This window comes from Podarcis cretensis (assembly GCF_951804945.1).
Source record: "Podarcis cretensis genome assembly, chromosome: 13".
In the NCBI taxonomy this organism is placed as follows: Eukaryota; Metazoa; Chordata; class Lepidosauria; order Squamata; family Lacertidae; genus Podarcis; species Podarcis cretensis.
Genome location: NC_137182.1, coordinates 31,406,657 through 31,427,322, shown reverse-complemented (window position 1 = coordinate 31,427,322; position 20,666 = coordinate 31,406,657). Strand labels below are relative to the sequence as shown.

The 20,666-nt window shown below is 39.5% G+C and overlaps 1 protein-coding gene across 1 annotated transcript; it reads left to right on the top strand.

Moving 5' to 3' along the window:
* Positions 1-2,758: 2,758 nt before the first annotated feature.
* LOC307201510 (olfactory receptor 6B1-like) lies at positions 2,759-16,545 on the top strand (the record flags this gene model as incomplete). The annotated part of the gene is made up of 5 exons (XM_079950781.1): positions 2,759-2,965; positions 3,187-3,394; positions 11,814-11,891; positions 14,869-14,872; positions 15,573-16,545. 5 exons carry the CDS (start codon positions 2,759-2,761, stop codon positions 16,543-16,545), a joined length of 1,470 nt encoding a protein of 489 aa, XP_079806907.1.
* Between the last annotated feature and the right edge of the window lie 4,121 nt (positions 16,546-20,666).

The following is a 20,666-nucleotide window of genomic DNA, read 5'->3' as shown; positions in this document are numbered from 1 at the left end:
GATTTGCTAAAGGTGTTGTTTTCTCAAAAGTGACTTCAAATTTGATAGCATCGCTAAACATACATGCTTTCATTTTTATAGATAAATGTGCTCCTTTTTGTGCACATTAGAACAGCACACACACACAAACACACTGAAAGTGGAATGCCAGAATCTGAACTAGTTCCATCCCAAATTTAGCAAATTTCTAGCCTCCTTCCATAGGCTGAATCTGGCTAGAGAACCACAGAAATACCTGGGTAGGCCTTGCACTATATTTTCAGTCAGGAGAGAGGTACAAGTTTATAAGAAACTACATTTTCTTTCCCAGGAATCATGCATCTCACACACACAACTAAACTTTGATGCTTTCACTTGGTTACTGTTAGATCAGAATGGTATGTGGGATTTTTCTAATCTTTTCTTCATTACCTTTTATCCTCCTGTTTTACCTTTCATTGTTGTCTTTTCCTCTCCCTCTCTCCCGTTGACCCCAAATCCTCTCCTGTCCTGGGAACTCAAGGTCTCTAATTTTTGCAATATTCCTACAAGACACGGAACTTTTTATATATATGAAGTACATTTGTAATTGCTATGTAATCATATTCTAACAATGTTGTTGTTGATGACAACAACGATAACAGTAGTACAGTAGTCACTCAATCATTTAATATTGATTTAGAACATGTATCTTGTTGTAATCACAATTTGTATTTTTATTTTTACAAGTTCACCTTTCGTAGGAATTAAGACTGATTTTTGGGTGGGGTGTGCATGTGTGGGTTACCTTTTGTAGTTGTGGTATATATTTATCATGGATTTACTGTTTTGTTGAGTATTATGTCTTCATTTTGTGTATTAATTTAGACTATTGGTGGCATTGAACAGGGGAAAATTAGCAACTTAAAAAAAAATACAGGGCTGAAATGTACATCTTGCAGACTGAGGTGTCTGAAAACAGATATGTTTTGCTTCCTTCCTGAAGTGATACAAAAATAGAGCAGATTTTTGTATCTCTTCGGGGAGATTCCACATCCACAGAGTAAATGTGGAAATGAATTATAATGATATCATATGGACTGGAGAATGTAAACAACAGTTGGGTGTATCTGGGTAGAGGCAATCTGTCAGTTGTTTTAGTATGGTTTGGCCTGTATCAAGCTTAAAACAAAAGAATTTACCAAGGTTAACCTAGTTCTTCTGGGTGAAATTAGTTTTCTATCTACCTTGCAATTACTGAAGCACCTGGATAAATTCCCTCATGCCCCATATTCAGCTGAGGATCATCAGAATTATAGCAATGAAGGGATGTATTAAGGAAAATGTTGCAGTGAAAGTGGCTAGGAGTACTTAAGTGAAGCTATAAATAAGACCACCCTTTGGCCTGACCTGACATTTCTACCTCAGATATGCAGCTCCTAAGTGAGATTGTATTCTTTTATAAGCAAGATGGTTTATATTGAGATTATATAGTTCATGTGTGGAATATGTTTTTCTAGCCTTCTCAAATCACTTCTTGACAAAATTCTTTGCATGTTCCATCTGGACCTCTGAGTTGGTCTTGAAATTTTATTTTTGGTGAAGCTGGTGGCAGCACAGAGGTATGAGGCACCTCTGAAAAAATATCCACTCGTTTTAACCCTCCACGCTCTTCAAAATTCCTTGAATATTTCGCAGGAAACACCAAATTCATCTCAAACACCTTTCCCATTTATGTCCAATTCAGAAGGCAGATAGAGAGATAGATTGGAATGTATCTTCATTTGGAGGTTTTCTTCTATTACTTACTTCCTCAGTCTAGGCATGCATCAAAAATCCTTGTTCTTCCTCTCTCTTATTCAGTCAATCCTTTTTCTAAAGGCCTCACTTTCTTATCATAGCCCTGGGATACATGTGAAGGAAACATGCCTTGGCAGACCTTGTTCTGAAATGTTCATGATGCTCTCTCTGGTATTCCTTTCACTGCTGTTTCCAAATGTGGTAGGGAAGGAAACCCACTTTAATTGTACACTTGAACACCGCTACCCAGAGGGATACCATAAAGATGGGGACTTCATTATTGGTGCACTCGTATCTCAGTTCCTTACATGGGAAAAGCTAGAGGGATTTGCTATTCAGCCTCCACTTGCTTACTCATTAGATCCATAGTAAGTCACTCTTCTTCCTTTAAATGTGTTAAAGCTGTTTCAAATATGTTGTAAAATGCTTCTTATAAAATAAACAAAGTTCAATAAAGATGAATACCTGTAAGGGTTTTTGTTGTTGTTTTTTTGGTGGGTATACAGACATGGTTCTTCATATTCTTCACACATACTTGAATACATATACAAAAATATTTAAATAAGGGCTAAACTGGGAAGATGTTTTTTTAAACTTTTCAGCAATTACATATATTTTCCCCAAACTGCTCAGTGATCACGCCAAACCAAGCTGGTATTTCTGTCCATTCCACACATTACGCAGAAGTAAACCTTGGTTTGCCTGGGAATGTTTACTCAACAGCTGCCAACAGTTGTGATTTCAATAGGGTTTACTTATGGTCCAGTTCTATGCATTTTGTTATGATTACTGCATTTTTTTTTAAGTGGTTTCTTGCAATTACTCTTGAAATTAAATTTTGCAGTGTGTGTGCATGTGTGGTGGTAATGGAATACTGCATCTTCTGTGCATTTACAGAATTAATTCTCATTGCAGTCCCTTGACTCGCAATTATCAACATGTTCTTGCCTTGGTCTATGCAGTACAGGAGATAAACAAGAACCCCAATCTGCTACCCAACATGACTCTGGGATTTCACACCCATGAAAACTATTTCAATGCAAGGAAAACATATGAATGTTCATTAAGTATCCTTTCAGGAAGAGGCAGAACAGTTCCCAACTACACCTGCAGGAAACAGAACAAATTAATAGCTGTTATTGGAGGGCTAAAGTCCATGTCATCCATTCAGATGTCAACTATCTTAGGTTTATACAAGATACCACAGGTGTGTATATTGGGAGTGATTTTCATGACAGAACATTCAGACATCCAGATCTTCTTTAGGCATATTATTTATCTCTAGTGATATTAAACAGTTTATATGTGAGCACGCTTTCACCACCAATAGGAAGGATGTTGGGATGTAAATTAATATGGAAATGTGAGATAATTTGTTTGTGACTCTCAGTGAAGAGGGTGCTTGTCTTCTTCTCCCCCTCATTTTAGATCAGCTATGGATCATCTGATGAAGTATTGAGAAGTAAAACCCTTTTCCCATTCTTCTACCGGACTGTCCCAAATGAAGGTCTTCAGACCTTAGGAATAACCAAATTAGTTTTGCACTTTGGTTGGACCTGGGTTGGCCTCATAGCATCTGATAATGATCAAGGTGAAACCTTTGTCCTGAACTTGAAGAAGGAATTTGTCCAAAAGGGTATGTGCATTGAATTTACAGAAATGCTTCCCAAAATGCTTGATAATACTATGCATATAAAAAATAAAATAATTAAGTCATCCTCCAGTATCATTGTGGTGTATGGAGATACAGATTTCCTCATCTGGATAAAGATAACTATTGAAAGTTCTGCAGTTTCAGGGAAGGTTTTAATCATCACATCCCAATGGGACTTCCTATCTAGTGTCTCTTATTTGCATATGGGATTTTCTTCCTTCAGTGGCACCTTGTCATTTGCTCTCCATAAACATGAAATTGTGGGATTTTGCCATTTTCTTCTGAACATAACCCTCAGCAAATACCCAGATGATGTCTTTCTGCCACATTTTTGGGGGGCTGCATTCAGCTGTTTCATTCCATCACTAGATTCAGGCAGCATGTTTTGGCAACTATGTACTGGAAATGAAAGGATTAAGGATTTGCCTAAGTACAAATTTGATTTGCAAACATTGGACTTGAGCTACAATATATACAAAGCTGTTTATGCTATCGCAAAATCTTTACATGAAATGTATTCATCCAGATACATCTCAACAAAGCTGGAGAACAGATCAAGACCAAAGATGCATAAAATTAAACCATGGAAGGTAGTAAGAATATTTACTTTCTACATATTTAAGGTTATGAACAATTGCTGCTAGCTTCTGTTTCCACTAAAGAAAAGTATATCTCAGGATGGATCTATGTTAACAAAGGAATATTATTATTCAAGGTTTCCATTTCCTGAGAAATTGAAAGATGAATGACAGCAGTGATGGTCTCCAGCTTAAAGAAGGGGCAACCAAATTTTCAGTTTTCCAAAAACCCACCTGTTCCCACCAATGAAACAATTCAGTTGCAGTTATTGCTACCACTTTCTACTACTTGCTTTAGTGTGTTCTTGTCAGTCAAATTACTATTGTTCTTCAAACTGTTTTTCCAGTGGCGGCAATCGTGGCTCTGCGTGGCCATGGGAAAACCAGGGGTTCTCACCTGCATGACCACCACCAGCAATAACAGCTTTTACCAGTAGCAGGGACTTCTGGGACATCTCTCCAAACTTCAGATTGGCCAATAGTGAGTGTGGTTTGGGAGATGAATCTTAGGGAGCTAGTCTCCACTCAGATCCATCGCCGTTGCATAAATTCTTGCTGTGCTTTGAGTGGCCAGCACAGTCAACACACTCACTCTGTATCTTTTGGCCTTGCCCAAAGGCCAGTAGAGAGTGCTCCAGCACAGCCTTGCTGTGGAATTAATCAGTTGCTGTATTAAGGGTCAGGGAGGAATTTGCCTGCAGACAAATTAAGCCTGTCTGGAGTTTTTGCCTACCTCATAGCAACAGTCACAACTTTTGGCAGAAAAGGCATTGGGTTGTGTCAGTGAAGCTCAGATGCTGACAGGAGAAGAAGAACCAGGCATAGAGAGAGAACACTTAACAGCAGAAGACAGAGAGGAGGGGGAGAGCAGCTGTAATCTGAGCTCTGAACAAAGGGGAGACAAAAGAAGAGGGCCAAAGTGACAGGCGGCTGTGTGAGAGCTCCAGTAGTGAGTTAGATGTTGGAATGCAGGAAGCATTCTCTCCCAAATCTCGTAGGATCTCAAAAGTGGCTGAGACGTGCGAAAGATACTGGAAAAGAAGGGGGAGCTTCCGTGCTGGGGAAGGGGGCAGAGCTCCATCTTCTGGGGAGGATGATGAGTACAGGAGCTCCATCCTAATTTGTTGTTTTAGCAATAAATCTGAAATAATTAACAGCCAGAGTCATCTCACATTTGTGGGAGTGACCAAGCCATAACAGGTTGGATCCTTAGTCAAAACTGCAACAAAATTTTCAGGGTACTCTGGTAAAGGGGTCCATGAGAAAAGTTTTGATGATTAGCCCCAGATGGAGGCTAATGGGAAATAAAATATCCCAAATCATGGCCTGCAATACTACTCCATCCATGTGTTTCAATTAATTGGAGAGATCGTGCTCATGGTCCCACAACTGGGGGTGGCTCATTGAGTGATTACAAAAGACAGGGCCTTTCCAGTAGTGGCCCTTGGCCTCTGGAATTCCATCCTTGAGGAAATATGGATAGCCTGTCATTGGTGGCATTTAGAAGCCAGTTAAAGTTTTATCCATTCGCTTGGGCCTTTAAGACCCAGTAGCTGAAAATGCTTGAAAACTTTTTCCAGTTTGTGTTTTTAGAGTCTTAATGGTGTTATGAATGCTTTGTGATGATGTTTTTAAATTACATTGTTCCCAACTTGGAGGACTTGCAGTATACACATAAGAGCAAATAATACATAAAAATAAAACTATTACCCTTACTTCCCGTAACAAAAACACACACCAAAAGAACCACATTGTCTTCAAAAATGACTTTAAAAATAACAATAGCTTGCATCCAGACTAAATTAGTTGTACTTAGCTCCCACCGAAATCAATAGGATTTAACATTAGTCATGATTAAAATCTCACATTGATTTCATATTGACTCAAGTTTGGGTGTAATCCAATATTTGTCTTCCACATGTGAAATTAACCAAACAATTACTTTGGCTTGCCAGGTAACTTGGTTCAACAGCTGTGAATCCATCACCGTGAAAGCTCTGCTCTGAGCACAAGAAGAATCCATGTCTAAAAATGAAAGTGCCCAGAGTCAGGCTTCTGCAGCATAGTTCATAACTTTATTACTCCAAGCATGTATACAGAGGGTGTCTGTACAGGTCTAATGTTTTTATTATTTGGGATATGAATGCAAAAAATGCTATTGCAGTATATTAAAAAATGTTGCTTGCATTTGAGCAAAAAATATTGACCATTGTGCATATCCTTCTTTTAATTGATCATGCTATGCAGCTGCATCCTTTTCTGAAGGAAGTCAGATATATTACTTCAACAGATGACGTCTTTTTTGATGAGAGGGGGAATCAACATCTGGATATGACATTCTCAATTGGTTTATCCTACCAAATGATATCTTAATTAACAGGAAAGTTGGTAGAGTCTACATGCGCCATCCATCAATTGAACCATTTTTCTTTATAAATTCAACAAGAATTGTTTGGCAAAAGAATTTCAAGAAAGTAAGAATTGCAATGGGGTTGTTGTTGTGGTTTTTTTGTTTGGTTTTTTATTTTAATCACTGATAATTAATATAATATACTACTATTCACTAGCAATTTCTCCCCCTACCACACTAAGTAGTAATTTCATATATCTTTACATCTTTTAAATTGAATGCAATTGTAGATGAGAATCAAAAAATCTGTCTATTTCTGCTCCATCATACTTTTGCATTTCTTTAAAATATATTTGCTCCAAATATGTATTTAAATATGGAAAAATATACACCTGCCCCATACTTTCTGTCTTGACTGACGTGAATCAGCAGGGTTGAGGTAGAATCACAGAGTTGGAAGGGATTCCATGGGCCATCTAGTCAAACCCCCTGAAATGCAGGAATGCAGTGGTTTTAAACTCTGACTGAACATGGAGTCAGGAAGATGGGAGAAGGAGACACTGCATCTCCTTTTCTCCCTCTCAACCGCATGTTTAATTAGGTTTTCAAGCCTATTTAAGTGTTAGGGCTCCCCCTGTTTCACTTGGGGGCTTGGTTCCAGGATAAATCAGGGCTGATAGGAAGCCCTGGATCAGCCCTAAAATCAGAATGGGAGTCCTGTTTGCAGCTTCAATAAATACACATTGCATTTGACCCATGGAAATGTCCACAAATATACAGATTCCCAGTAAAGTACAAAAGAATAAAAAATACATCTGAAGCCTTCATTTGAGCCATTTATTTTGTTTTCCCAGATATATGAAGTTTGCTTATATTCACAAAAAGCATATGGTTTTTCAGTAATCTCTTTCACATGCTGACATGAACCATTGCTTTCCCCCATCATTTTTGTGAATCTCTATCCTATTCCCCCCCCCCTATATAAATAAAACATATTTTTATTAAATATTTCTTGGTTTACAAAAGTATGTGCAATGTCTCTTTTTTCAAGTTACATTTTCTACAGATCAGTTTCATTTGTTGAGACATTAGTGTTACCTTAGGAAGAAAAGGGGGAAAGAGGTGGAGGGAGGCATGGTGAGTGGGGGTGGGGTCGGGTGGCAATGTTTCTATTACATATGTGTGATGTTTTGTGTCAGCATTGCTTGTGTGGGTTCTCTTTACTATTCACTTGTGTTCCTTTGGTTGTGAGAGAGGTTGGGGTTGACCTAAGGTGTGGTTGTTTGTGATTGGCTGTGGTGAACTTCATTTTCATGTTGTTTTAGGTTCCACAATCTATCTGCACCAAGAGCTGCCCTGAAGGTCAGCATAAGATAGCCATTGAAGGGAATCCTGTCTGTTGCTTTGCTTGTTCTCCATGCCCAGAAGGAACATTTTCTAACTACACAAGTAAGAGCTATAGAGAGATCATGTCTTGCAAAAACCTGGAATATAGTCAATGTCCTGTGAATTTCAGACCCACACATATAGAATCATAGAATCGTAGTTGGAAGAGACCACAAGGGCCATCAAGTCCAACCCCCTGCCAAGCAGGAAACACCATCAGGGCACTCCTGACATATGGTTGTCAAGCCTCTGCTTAAAGACCTCCAAAGAAGGAGACTCCACCACACTCCTTGGCAGCAAATTCCACTGCCGAACAGCTCTTACTGTCAGGAAGTTCTTCCTAATGTTTAGGTGGAATCTTCTTTCTTTGTAGTTTGGATCCATTGCTCCGTGTCTGCTTCTCTGGAGCAGCAGAAAACAACCTTTCTCCCTCCTCTATGTGACATCCTTTTATATATTTGAACATGGCTATCATATCACCCCTTAACCTCCTCTTCTCCAGGCTAAACATGCCCAGCTCCCTTAGCCGTTCCTCATAAGGCATCGTTTCCAGGCCTTTGACCATTTTGGTTACCCTCCTCTGGACACGTTCCAGTTTGTCAGTGTCCTTCTTGAACTGTGGTGCCCAGAACTGGACACAGTACTCCAGGTGAGGTCTGACCAGAGCAGAATACAGTGGCACTATGACTTCCCTTGATCTAAAGCCCTCAACTAGAGCCAGGGCTTTTTCGGCTGCGGCTCCAACCTGGTGGAACGCTCTGTCACAAGAGACAAGGGCCCTGCAGGACTTGACATCTTTCCGCAGGGCCTGCAAGACAGAGCTGTTCCACCTGGCATTTGGTCAGGGCGCAGCCTGACCCCCTCCTCTGGCAATCTTTACAAAGCTTTAGTTTATGGTTGCCATCAATTTTGATTTTAATTCATTTTTATAATGTTTTATAATATCACACTGTTTTAATGTTGTTAGCCGCCCTGAGCCCGGCTTCGGCTGGGGAGGGCGGGATATAAATAAAATTTATTATTATTATTATTATTATTATTAGATGCTATACTCCTATTGATGCAGCCCAGAATTGCATTGGCTTTTTTAGCTGCCATGTCACACTGTTGGCTCATGTCAAGTTTGTGGTCAACCAAGACGCCTAGATCCTTTTCACATGTACTGCTCTCAAGCCAGGTGTCACCCATCTTGTATTTGTGCCTCTCTCTTTTTTTGCCCAAGTGCAATACTTTACATTTCTCCCTGTTAAAATTCATCTTGTTTGTTTTGGCCCAGTTCTCTAATCTGTCAAGGTCGTTTTGAAGTGTGATCCTGTCCTCTGGGGTGTTAGCCACCCCTCCCAGTTTGGTGTCATCTGCAAATTTGATCAGGATGCCCTTGAGTCCATCATCCAAGATGTTGATAAAGATGTTGAATAAGACCGGGCCCAAGACAGAACACGGTGGCACCCTACTAGTCACTCTTCTCCAGGATGAAGAGGAACCTTCATATATATAGCTCTGAAAAATCAGGAGGGACTTCGTTCTTTGCAAATGCTCTGTATGCAAATACTCTATTCCATGTAAAGAAGGGTGTTTTTGTTTTTGTTTTTTTTACAATTCATTCATTTTATCAGAAGGCATCATCATAACCTATTTGATTAGAAAGAAGTGGTCTCAGAATTTTATCTAGCCCAGCCTTCCCCAGCCTCTTGCCCTCCAAATGTTCTAAACTATAGCACCCATCACTCCCAGCCAGGATGATCCAAAACATTGGGAGAGCATGAGGTTGGGGAAGGGTGATCTAGTTAGTGAGTATAGGCCTTAAGATAGTTGAAAGTGAGTTAGAAACATAGTTTCATGTCAGGCATAAAATCATTTATTTTGACTCACTGTTTCTGTTTTTGATGCAATGGAAAAACCCAGGAAAACTGTTTACTTGATGTGACAGTAAAATGAGTGTGGTACAAACTGCATGAGAAAATTTTTAATACTACCTTCAATGTCTAGTGGAGAGGACACCTATGATTTTTCTACTGCCTGATTAAACAAACAAATGCATATATTTCACTGTATTAATCTCAGTGGAATCAAAATACTGGTTTATCTTAAATTTAAGTCCTACAACATTTAGTTGGCTTGTGGTTCATTCTCTAATGCAGGCAGAGCCATCCGAAGACCATTTCATGACCTAGCATACTTCTACTGCAGAAACATGGGGGTGGTTGGAACAAGAGCTGTGGCCACTAAACCCCAGAGGGGACTTATGGGTACAGGAGAGATCAGAAGAAGCCCCAAGCTGCCAAACTCACACATCATGACATTTTTTAAAGAGGATGCTGGCACCAATGCTACTATGATAAGCAGATCCCCCTCATCTGAACAGATGAGTTTACTTTCCAACCTAAGGGAGATGGAGCTCAGTTTGTAACTACAGGAGGGAGACACATGTACCTTTAGAGAATATTTACCTTTGCCTTTATCAGGAACTCACACTGCATGCCATGTCAGTTGGTGAGACTAAAATGAATTGTCTTTGCATCACTTCAGTTGGACGTCCTAGCTGCAAAGCATCCCCCCCCCTCAATTTTAATGTTTCTTCCATTCATTCAGATGCAGATCGTTGTGAGAAATGCCCAGAAGATCAGTACCCAAATCCAGAAAAAATAAACTGCTTTCCAAAGTCAGTCACATTTTTGTCATTTCATGAGCCTTTGGGGATTGGTTTGGCTGGGACAGCTGGTTCCCTTTTTCTTATCACAATTTTGGTGCTAGGGGTTTTTATTAAGAACCAGGATACTCCCATTGTAAAAGCCAACAATCAGAATCTTACCTACACCCTTCTCCTTACCCTGATGCTCTGCTTTCTTTGTTCCTTCCTATTTATTGGTCAGCCTGGAAAAGTGACTTGCCTTCTCCGACAAACTACATTTGGGATTATATTTTCTGCCTCTATTTCTTGTGTCCTGGCAAAGACTGTCACTGTGGTTCTGGCTTTCATGGCCACTAAGCCTGGAAATAAGATTAGGAAATGGAATGGAACAAAATTGACAAACTCCATCACTCTTTTCTGTACCCTTACTCAAGTTATCATTTGTATTGCCTGGCTTAAATCCTCTCCTCCATTCCCTGATTTTGACTTTGAATCTGAGGCTAATCACATAGTAATCCAGTGTAATGAAGGAGCTGCCCCTATGTTCTACACAGTCCTTGGTTACATGGCCTTTCTTGCTATTGTAAGCTTCTCTGTAGCTTTTCTAGCCAGGAAGCTGCCAGACATTTTCAATGAAGCCAAGTTCATCACCTTCAGCATGCTGATTTTTTGCAGCATTTGGATCTCATTTATTCCCACATATTTCAGCACTAAAGGGAAGTTTATGGTGGCTGTAGAGGTCTTCTCCATTTTAGCCTCCAGTGCAGGCTTGCTGGGGTGCATCTTCTTCCCCAAAGTCTACATTATTGTCATGAGGCCTGACCAGAACACCAAAAGGAAGTTACTAAAGAAATCAAATGCTGGAACAAATGACTTATAAGAATAAAAGACTCTTTTGCTCTTAAATTCCTAGCAAGGAAAGAAGGACTCTTAGAAAACATGTCCAAAAAAATCATCCCCTTCCATGGGGAAATTTTCTCTTTGCAAATGTGTAAGAGGATTTTGAGAAAGGGGAGACATTTTTGACGAAAATAATGTGGTGGATGCCTTACCTTAGTTTAAACAAAGTGTCCAAGGGTGGGATAATCTTCATGTTCTTTTTGCACATGTATTGACTGTTGGTATGAGGCTTGTACACCCTCCCCACCATGTTTCCAGTTCCAGAATTCTCATGGGTATTCTTTTCTGGGAAATGTGGGTGGGAAGCCTCTTTATAGTTTAAAAGGCCTCATGGTTGGTGAAGCTCTCTATAGCCTTCCACCTTTCCTAGAATGCCCAAAGGGGGGAAAAGACATCATTATGTCTTTTCCCCCCCTTTGGGCATAGTCATTCAGACCAAGTAGTGCAGTAGAGTGCAGCCCCAACCACCCAAATGCTTCTTCTTATTTTTGAGCAAACGAAAACAATATGCAAAACCACTTAATCTAATAACAAAGGTGTCTTTGTCATTTTCAGAAATGTATCCCATTCACCTACCATTTCTTGCCAAAAAGAAAAGCCGGACTAATATTTCTGATGAAAACTATCATGAACGTAAGGCCATAGAGAGGATATAATAATAATAATAATAATAATAATAGTAATAATAATAATAATAATAATAATAATAATAATAATAATAATAATTATTTATACCCCACGCATCTGGCTGGGTTTCCCCAGCCATGCTACAACTTGTGTTCCTAAATATTTGCTTCTGTATTCTAGAACCTTCTCAACAAGTGTAAATAAAGAGTGTAAATAAAGAGGTCATAAACTAAACTAAAGTCTCTGGTGTTCTCTCCTCTGATGGAAACTGTTGCCAAGATGCTGTAGGAAATGTGGTCTTTTCAGTACCACCTAAGAACTCTTTCCATTGTTCTCTCTGCAGCAGAGAACAAGATGTGTGTGTGCACGCACACACACCATTCCATGTAAAGAAGTCAACTGCATAGACAGTTGAATATTTAATAATGGCGATAAGCTAGCAGCTTCTAAGACACCACAAGGCAGCAGGATAATTTGGGCTCAGTAGCACACACAACTCTGTCCTTGAACACCACTTCCTGTCTCTCAGTATCTGCCACTTGATGCAGCGGCCTCAGTCTGCCTAACATCCCTGAAAGAATGACATTTTTGACTACAAGCAAAAAGAGGCAGCAGAGTAGTAGAAGCTATCTTACAATTTGGGCACCATTTTGTGTAGCAAATTAGTCTTAGTTTAGCACATATAGAATTAACTGAAATGGTTAATCCTAGTGAGATATGTTTCAAAATACACTCCACTACGTGAACCCTAGAAGTTGCAGTCATGCGCCAGCTGGCTAAAGCTTCTGCACCACAGTATCTCCACCTCATTAGTTTGGATTTGATATCCCGCCTTTCACTCCCTTTAAGGAGTCTCTAAGCGGCTAACATTCTCCTTTCCCTTCCTCCCCCACAACAAACACTCTGTGAGGTGAGTGGGGCTGAGAGACTTCAAAGAGGTGTGACTGTTCAGACCAATTTCAAATTCAGACTGAATTCTTTGGGAAGGTGGCCATGTTAGTAATGCCAAATCCAGATGGTAATACCCCCAAACATAGTGCCCAATGATGGCACACACATGAAAGCAGTGGATGGTTGGTGGAAGGACCCTGAGTGAGAGGTGGGGAAGAGAAGATATCCCAGAGTGAGAGACTGGGAGGAGATGAAGAGTTCCCAGATGAGAGCTGGGAGGGTCCACCACTTTCTGTGCATGACAAGGGTTAAGTGCTGCTTTTGAGAGAGGTCTCTGTATTTTATCTCTCTCTTCCTTTCTCTGTTTTATTTAGATTAGTTTCTTTAATCTTACAGTATTATGAAAAAGCTTTAATAAAATATTATGAGAAAAAGAAGAAGACAGAATTCAACTTGCTTCTTAATGGCTTCTGGGACAAAAGAACTGGCTATGACATATATTTAGGATAGACATATGTGAAAGACCACTTTCACTCATATTTTTATTTATTTTTTATTTATTGTTACATTTAAATTTCACATTTCCTCCAAGAAGTTCAAGGTCACAAACATAGAACTCTCTCTTCTCATTTTACACTCAAACCAACCCTGAGATAGATTAGGTCAAGAGAAAGCATCTGGCTCAAGGTCACCCACTTCATTGCTGAGCTGGGATTTGAACCCTGTCATCCAGGACCTAGTCTAATACTTTAACCACTACACCACACTGGTTCTCATATGTATCCCATAAGAGCCTGCTTGCTTATTAAAATAATCAATGGAGACTCTCTTATGCTTGATGTAAATTTATTTACTATGCATATATTATTTAAACAAAAATACTGATGCTAGCTTTGGGAATTCTGGGTCTTCCACTTTGGGATTTCTGGATATCTGCAACTAGACCTTAATAATTCCCTCTCTTCATACACTTACCTTAATTAATTCCCTAGCGTGTTGAATGTCAACAGTTTTGTGGTTGTCATCACAGTAGAGTAGTCCACAAACCTCCATGCATGACAGTTTCATAAGGATATAATGTTGCCTGTTGAGTGCAGCTCATTTTTCGTCCTGTAAAGCCATTCATTTTTTGTTTCCAGAAAGAAAGAAGTGTAACCATGGTTGTTGGGGTACTGTTGTTGCAAATGTGATCTGGATCATTGTGACTAAATTCAGAAGGGGAAAAAATAAGGTGATTTTATTTGAAGTTCTTTGTTCACATTTGATTAGCCGCCCATGCAGGATCTATAAGGAGCAAAGCTGGCTGCTTGATGGTGCCCAGCAACTGGATTCTACTTGAATCTCAAGACAGGGTAACAAATAAAAATGGAGACAGCTGGTTTCACTCTAAGAGGTTGTAGACTCTGCTGGTTAGACTGTAGTGTAGGTTGTGAGGATGTAAAGTAAAAGCCTTAATGTAGCACAAAGGAGGGATATGATACAGCATCTTCAAATAAGATATTCATGATAATTCGGCCTAAAAGCAAAACATGCCATCTCATTATCACAATGAAATCACCATTACCTTTTAAATATGTTGCTAAACTTGAATGAACTTGCCAATTTTAGATGATTGGGCAAATGCTTACCAAACTGAAATAGAAGATCTTTTAATAATGATATGAAAGTGCTCATTTGTCTTTGCATTTGACATGGGATTGACCTGAAAGACCATACTCATATATTATGAGAAAAACATAAATAGAAGAGAAATGTGGTTACATGTAGCACTTAAAATGCCACTTAAGTGGCACTTAAGATCCAATAAGCTTTACTTACTCTTATTGCACATGTGTTAGTGCCAACTGAGTGCAGTACTGTCAATTTCCATAGGCAACCAGATTGTTTAAATTGCTTCTGACAGAGACAAATAAGGAACAACAAAAGTCATGAACAATGGATTTCATTAAACTAAGTTTTACTCAGAATAAACCTGCTGAAATGAATGAACATGAATAAGTCCATTCATTTCAGTGGGTCTTCTCTGAGTAAATATTTGCTTATTTCATAAAAGGTAATCTGTACAACTTCATTCCCCCCCTTTTTTTTGCAGGCAAGTAAGTTTCAAAGTACCGGTAATATTTGTTTAAAATCTACACTGATGTCACCTGTGTCTCACCTATAAAATAATTAGAGAAAATTATGTTTCCTCTTCTAGAAGCTGTGTGGTATTATACTTCACTATACATATTTATCTGGACTCTTCAGGACTTCTCAGGAGACATGTGCAGTGGAACCTTGGGTTGTGAATGTGATCCATGCGGGAGGCACATTTACAACCCGCAGTGCCGCATCTGTGCACTCGCAGGTCACGATTCAGCACTTCTGTGCATGTGCAAACACAATTTAGTACTTCTGCGCATGCGTAAGCGCCGAAACCCAGAAGTAACCCGTTCTGGTACCCGTTCTGGGTTCAGCGTGGTGCACAACCCGAAAATGCATAACCTGAAGCGTCTGTAACCCGAGGTACCACTGTATAGGGCTACATTTAGTCTGTTCATAATATCCAAAGAATAGCAGAAAACCAAAGAGATTTATGTTTTATAGAAAAAAACCAAACTTCATCAGAAAACAATAAATGATCTGTTCCTTTCATCTGCTGAACCAAGGAGCTTGCTTATTAAAAGAATGATCTCCACATTCACACACTTGTGCACATGCACATAAAAACTCAGGGTGTAGTCATACTTGTATATTAAATGTTATGTATCGAATCTGAATGATGAAACCTCTATTTCTACCTATTGCCTTTTGCAGTTCCTTGAAATACCCTGAGGAGCATTTCATGGATAATAAACAATGGAACAATCAAACGATGGTCAAAGAATTCATCCTCCTTGGATTTGGAAATATCCATTCATTTCAGCTCTTTTTCCTGGTATTTCTAGTGATTTACCTTGTGACCATGTTGGGAAACCTTTTGATTGTTATCTTAGTTGCAGCTGATCAACACCTACACACTCCCATGTACTTCTTCCTAGCAAATTTGTCTTCTTTAGAGTCGTGCTACATCTCAACTATTTTGCCCAGAATGCTGAACAGTTTCATAACTGGGAACCAGTCTATGTCTGTGAATTCTTGTTTCATGCAACTGTATTTCTTTGGGGCCTTGGCTACTGCAGAATGCTATCTGCTTGCTGCTATGTCTTATGATCGGTATCTAGCAATCTGCAAACCATTGCATTATATGACCATTATGAATGCCAGGTTCTCCCTGCAACTTTCAAGTGGTTCTTGGGTCATTGGATTCATCGTTAATACTTTAACGACCTCTTCAATGATGCATTTAATATTCTGTGGACCTAATGAAATCGACCACTTCTTCTGTGATTTTGCACCATTACTTCAACTGTCTTGTAACGATACCCTGAAAATACAGCTGCTGATTTTTGTTCTGTCAGCTCTGTTTGGATTGGTGCCATTTCTTTTAACACTTATTTCCTACAGCTGCATCATAAAAACCATTCTGAGGATCCCATCCACTTTAGGAAGGAAGAAAGCATTTTCCACCTGCTCATCACACCTCATTGTGGTTACACTCTTTTATGGCACTATAGTCATTGTATACGTGTTACCAAAAACCAGAACACTTAGAGACCTTAACAAGGTCTGCTCTGTCTTCTACACTGTCTTAACACCCTTGGTGAATCCTTTTGTTTACAGCCTGAGAAATAAAGACATTAAACAAGCGCTAAGGAAAGGTGTGAGATATTTTGTCGATAGATCATAAGCATCATCAGGCTTTCTTCTTTATACTCCCGGAATGGGGAACTGGTTGGACTTCAACTTACATGAGTTCCAGCTACCATGGATAATGGTCAGGGTTGATGGGAGAAGCAGTTTGGCAACATCTGGAGGGCCTTTTTTATTTAAATAAAAATGTAAAAGCTGCCACTACTATATCAATGAGATGGCTACCATGATCATACCTTGCTTTCATGGGGAAGTGACTTGTTTGAATTAGAATGCTAAATTGCATATACAGCCTCCTCTGATCCATTCAGTTAATATGTATGTGATTATGACAAAAATGCAATCGCACCTATGTACAAACTCATGCACATGCTCTGGACTTGTGAATGGGGAACATATTTCTTCCTATCACAAGCAGCTTTAAACACAAATCAATTCAGACAGATTTAGTAAGGAATACATTTGTTGCTACTAAACAGCAGTGTTTCAAATGACATTTGAAATGACATTTGAAACACTGCTGTTTAGTAGCAGAAGATGTATTCCTTATCACATAAGAGACCACAACACTGTTTCCAATATTTTCCTTTGGGTGCCTAGGTCTTCCAAATAAGCTGATGCAGGTCATGTGGCACAATGGGTCAGTGCATCTGTGGTACAAGCCAACCAGGAATGGCTGTGGGCAGGATTCCTGCATTGCAGGGAGTTGGACTCGATGATTCTCAGGGTCCCTTCCAACTCTACAATTCTATGTTTCTGTGGTTCTATGGTTCTATAGTTCTATGTAGTGCTGATCTTCCAGAATATAGCAGCTAGCTCCTGCCCATAATGTAAGCTCCCTGAGGCACCAACCACCTCACATTGCCAGCTGGTTACAGTAACTTGTTGCTTGGTCTGATGATCCTGGAACTTGGAGGTCTACCCAGCTGAATGCTGAACAGTGTGAGGAAACAGGTTTCCTGTCATCTCACAGTTGTGCTAGGTGGCAATAGGAACCTCTTCTAGTTCTGAAGCTAGGGTTTGGGCTTTTACTGGGATGCTGTTGTCCAAAGGCTATTGGCATTCCCTTGCCCAAATTCACCCCACATGTGTTTAGAACACAGCTGCAAATGCTTTTGTTCTGTTAATAAAGTTTGACCCTTTAGTCCAACTTTCCTGTGTGCAAGTCTTTATTCTGGGGTGGGGGTAGGCAGTGCATATGTCTTATGTTGTGAATTATCTTACAATGAACCATCATATCCACCCACTTGTTCAACTCAATTACTTCACTTGAATAAAACTGAAACAGAATTCAAACCTTAAGAGGGTCATTCCAGAGTAGGCTCTCAAACCATTTACTGTGCAATCCTATACATGTCTACTTAGTACTAAGTATGTCTGTGCATAGGCCCCACAATCTGCCCTGTGTGGCCTTGATCTGTATCCCCCAGACTGGGCCTATTTGCTCTGTGCTACCCCTGTAGCTACCTACCATACCCTAGATTCATCCCTGAAGCAGTGCTAAAATGCTAAAAACAAAACAAAACAAAACAAAATAGACAGGAAAGGATGGTTGCCAGATCAGATCCTCCCACCTGGTAGCTTCTTCCCTATGAGCAGCTCTTTAATGAATGAGTCACTCATGAAGAAACAGCACCATGCAGGGTCAGAACCTTTCACTTAACTGATGTTAAGCAGAATATTCCAACTTTACATGGTGTTGGAATGAGGAGAACCTGGAGGGAAAGAGGAGCAGAACCTGGAGGGTGTATGTTACTTTCACTCATGTGTGCATTTCTATGCTCGCTTTATACCCCATTATATGCATTTTTATGCACTCTACTTGGCCGGGAGCTCCATTGCAAAATTTGAAGAAATGCAAATTTCAAGGGATGCCCATGTTTGGATTCACATATCTTTCAGAATGTGTGAATTAGATAGGTTTGCCTTTAAATGTGAACTGAATTAAATTTCTCCCCCATCTCTGCTTTGAAACAAGACAATGGTTTTATGCCATAAAGCAATTCAATTATATGATATACATCTTAGGTATTTTTACTTAGAAGTCAGCCCTACTAGCCTTAGCGGGTTTTACTTCAAAATAAGTGTGTGTACAGGATTGCAACTTAACTACGCATTTAGAGTCTCTTATGAATCAATACAATATAATTCAGTTTTGTCAACTGACCAAAAATTTGTTATTCCCCCCCCCCCATGACTACCCATTTTCCCCTATTGCAGCTTTCATTAGTGAAAATGTAGGTAATGAATTCCTTAGGCACCTCAAGTTACAGTTGCCTGCACAACTGGCACCAATTAAACTGAGTATATAGCAATGAACTAGGTGTGTTTCTTTCCTTATTTTTGCAAATCTGTAAGGCCATGTGCTCTGCACTTTTTTTCTAACACTGGAAGGATGCTGCAGTCAAAACAATCAAATGCACCAATAACACCTCAGAAGCGGTAGGGATTTCAATCCTTTAGCAAAATTACGAAAAATCAATAGACACTCTAACTGTCTCCTGAGTTAGACATGAATGGAGCATTATTTCCAGTAAGGTATGTTAATGCAGAAATGAGGAACTTATTAAATGACCTGTATATTTATACATTTAGAATTTTTGTCTTCAGCATAACAGCAACCATGGGTTTAATAAGAGAGTGATATACTAGAAATCACGATTTGAGAGTATTTTACATCAAACGTTGAGTTTGTTCTGCTTACTAAGCCACTAGAACTGGTTCAGCATTTAGTTCTGAAGAACTTCTGTATGTCTAGATTGAAATAAGTGCTCAAAGTTGGAAAATCAGCCACTTTTTTTTATCCATCAATGGGGTACATGGATCATCCATGTAGAGGCTCATGGTGCATACAGAGCTTGATGAGTATTGACTTTTAGCAGGGTTAACTGTAAGCAGGACTTGCTGGTTGCTCTTAAGGGTTTGCTAGAAGCTTCTGTAATGTGAGCCAAAGGGCAAGAACTGAAGGAATGTTGTCCTATCACTCTTTGTGTGAGGCTTGTGCCCCCTACGAGGAGAGAGAAAGTCCAGTTCACTCCTACAAAGGGACTGTGGAAAGGAGTCATCATAAATATCCCACATGTAAGAAAGACACCATAGACAGTGTGGGTCTTCTATGAAACCTATTGCACCACCACTCCAAACACAACATCAGTTTCTCTCTTTGCGGGTGAAAAACTATGAAATAACTTGCAGCTTCGGAGTGTTTTGCTGAACAAGGAAGCCTCTTCTAAGAGAGAGCATGCCAACCGACACAGGGCTGGTGTTCAGGAGCTATTCCTGGTATTTTGAATCACTATGAGATTGCATTGAATTGCATTGTTTTGATGATTTTTTTTGTTTAAATTATTGTTTTGATATTATAGTGATCATGGTGATCATTTTTTAACACTCTTGTTACTGTGAGCCACTTTGAGACCAACCTTTGTTGAAAAGCAGAATAAATATGATGTGGGCTGAGTTCTGTGTACACCTATGGAATCCACATAACAATCTCTGTAGATGTTATTTTCAGGCTGAATGCAACAGAAGCATTGGCTACCATTGTCACAAAAAATGGATGTAGCTCAGTGGCAGAGCATGCAGAAAGTCCCAGTTTCAACCCCTGGCATACCAAGCATTCTGTGATTACATTATGAATAGGCAACATGTGTTGTGAAAGACCTTTGAGACCCCAGAGAGCTGTTACCAGCTAGAATGGACCATACTCATCTAGATGGATCAGTTGTCTGCATCAGTATGAGGCAGCTTCATAAGTTTGGAAATTCTGCAAAATTCAATATTTTTTATTCACACACAGTTACCAAAGTAGCAGGAACCAATAAGGTCCCACAATCAGCTAAGTTAGCAAATAATACTATTGCGATTACAAGGTTAATTGATAAAACCACCCTTCATCAAGATATGAACATGCAAAGGTCTGCTTTCTCAGATCAACTAATTTTTTTGCCCAAATTCTATATATACAGTATGTGAAATATTAACCTTTATATGAGACTGGTAATCTTTATTTTATGGATATATATCCTTCCTTTGAGAAGACATTCTCCCTCTTGAACTCTGCAATGTCTGGCTGACATTACATTGCATGCATAGCCCATCCTCTGCTTCATACCTCATTCTCCTAAGAAGTTAGAGGCAAAGTTACAGACCCATGTC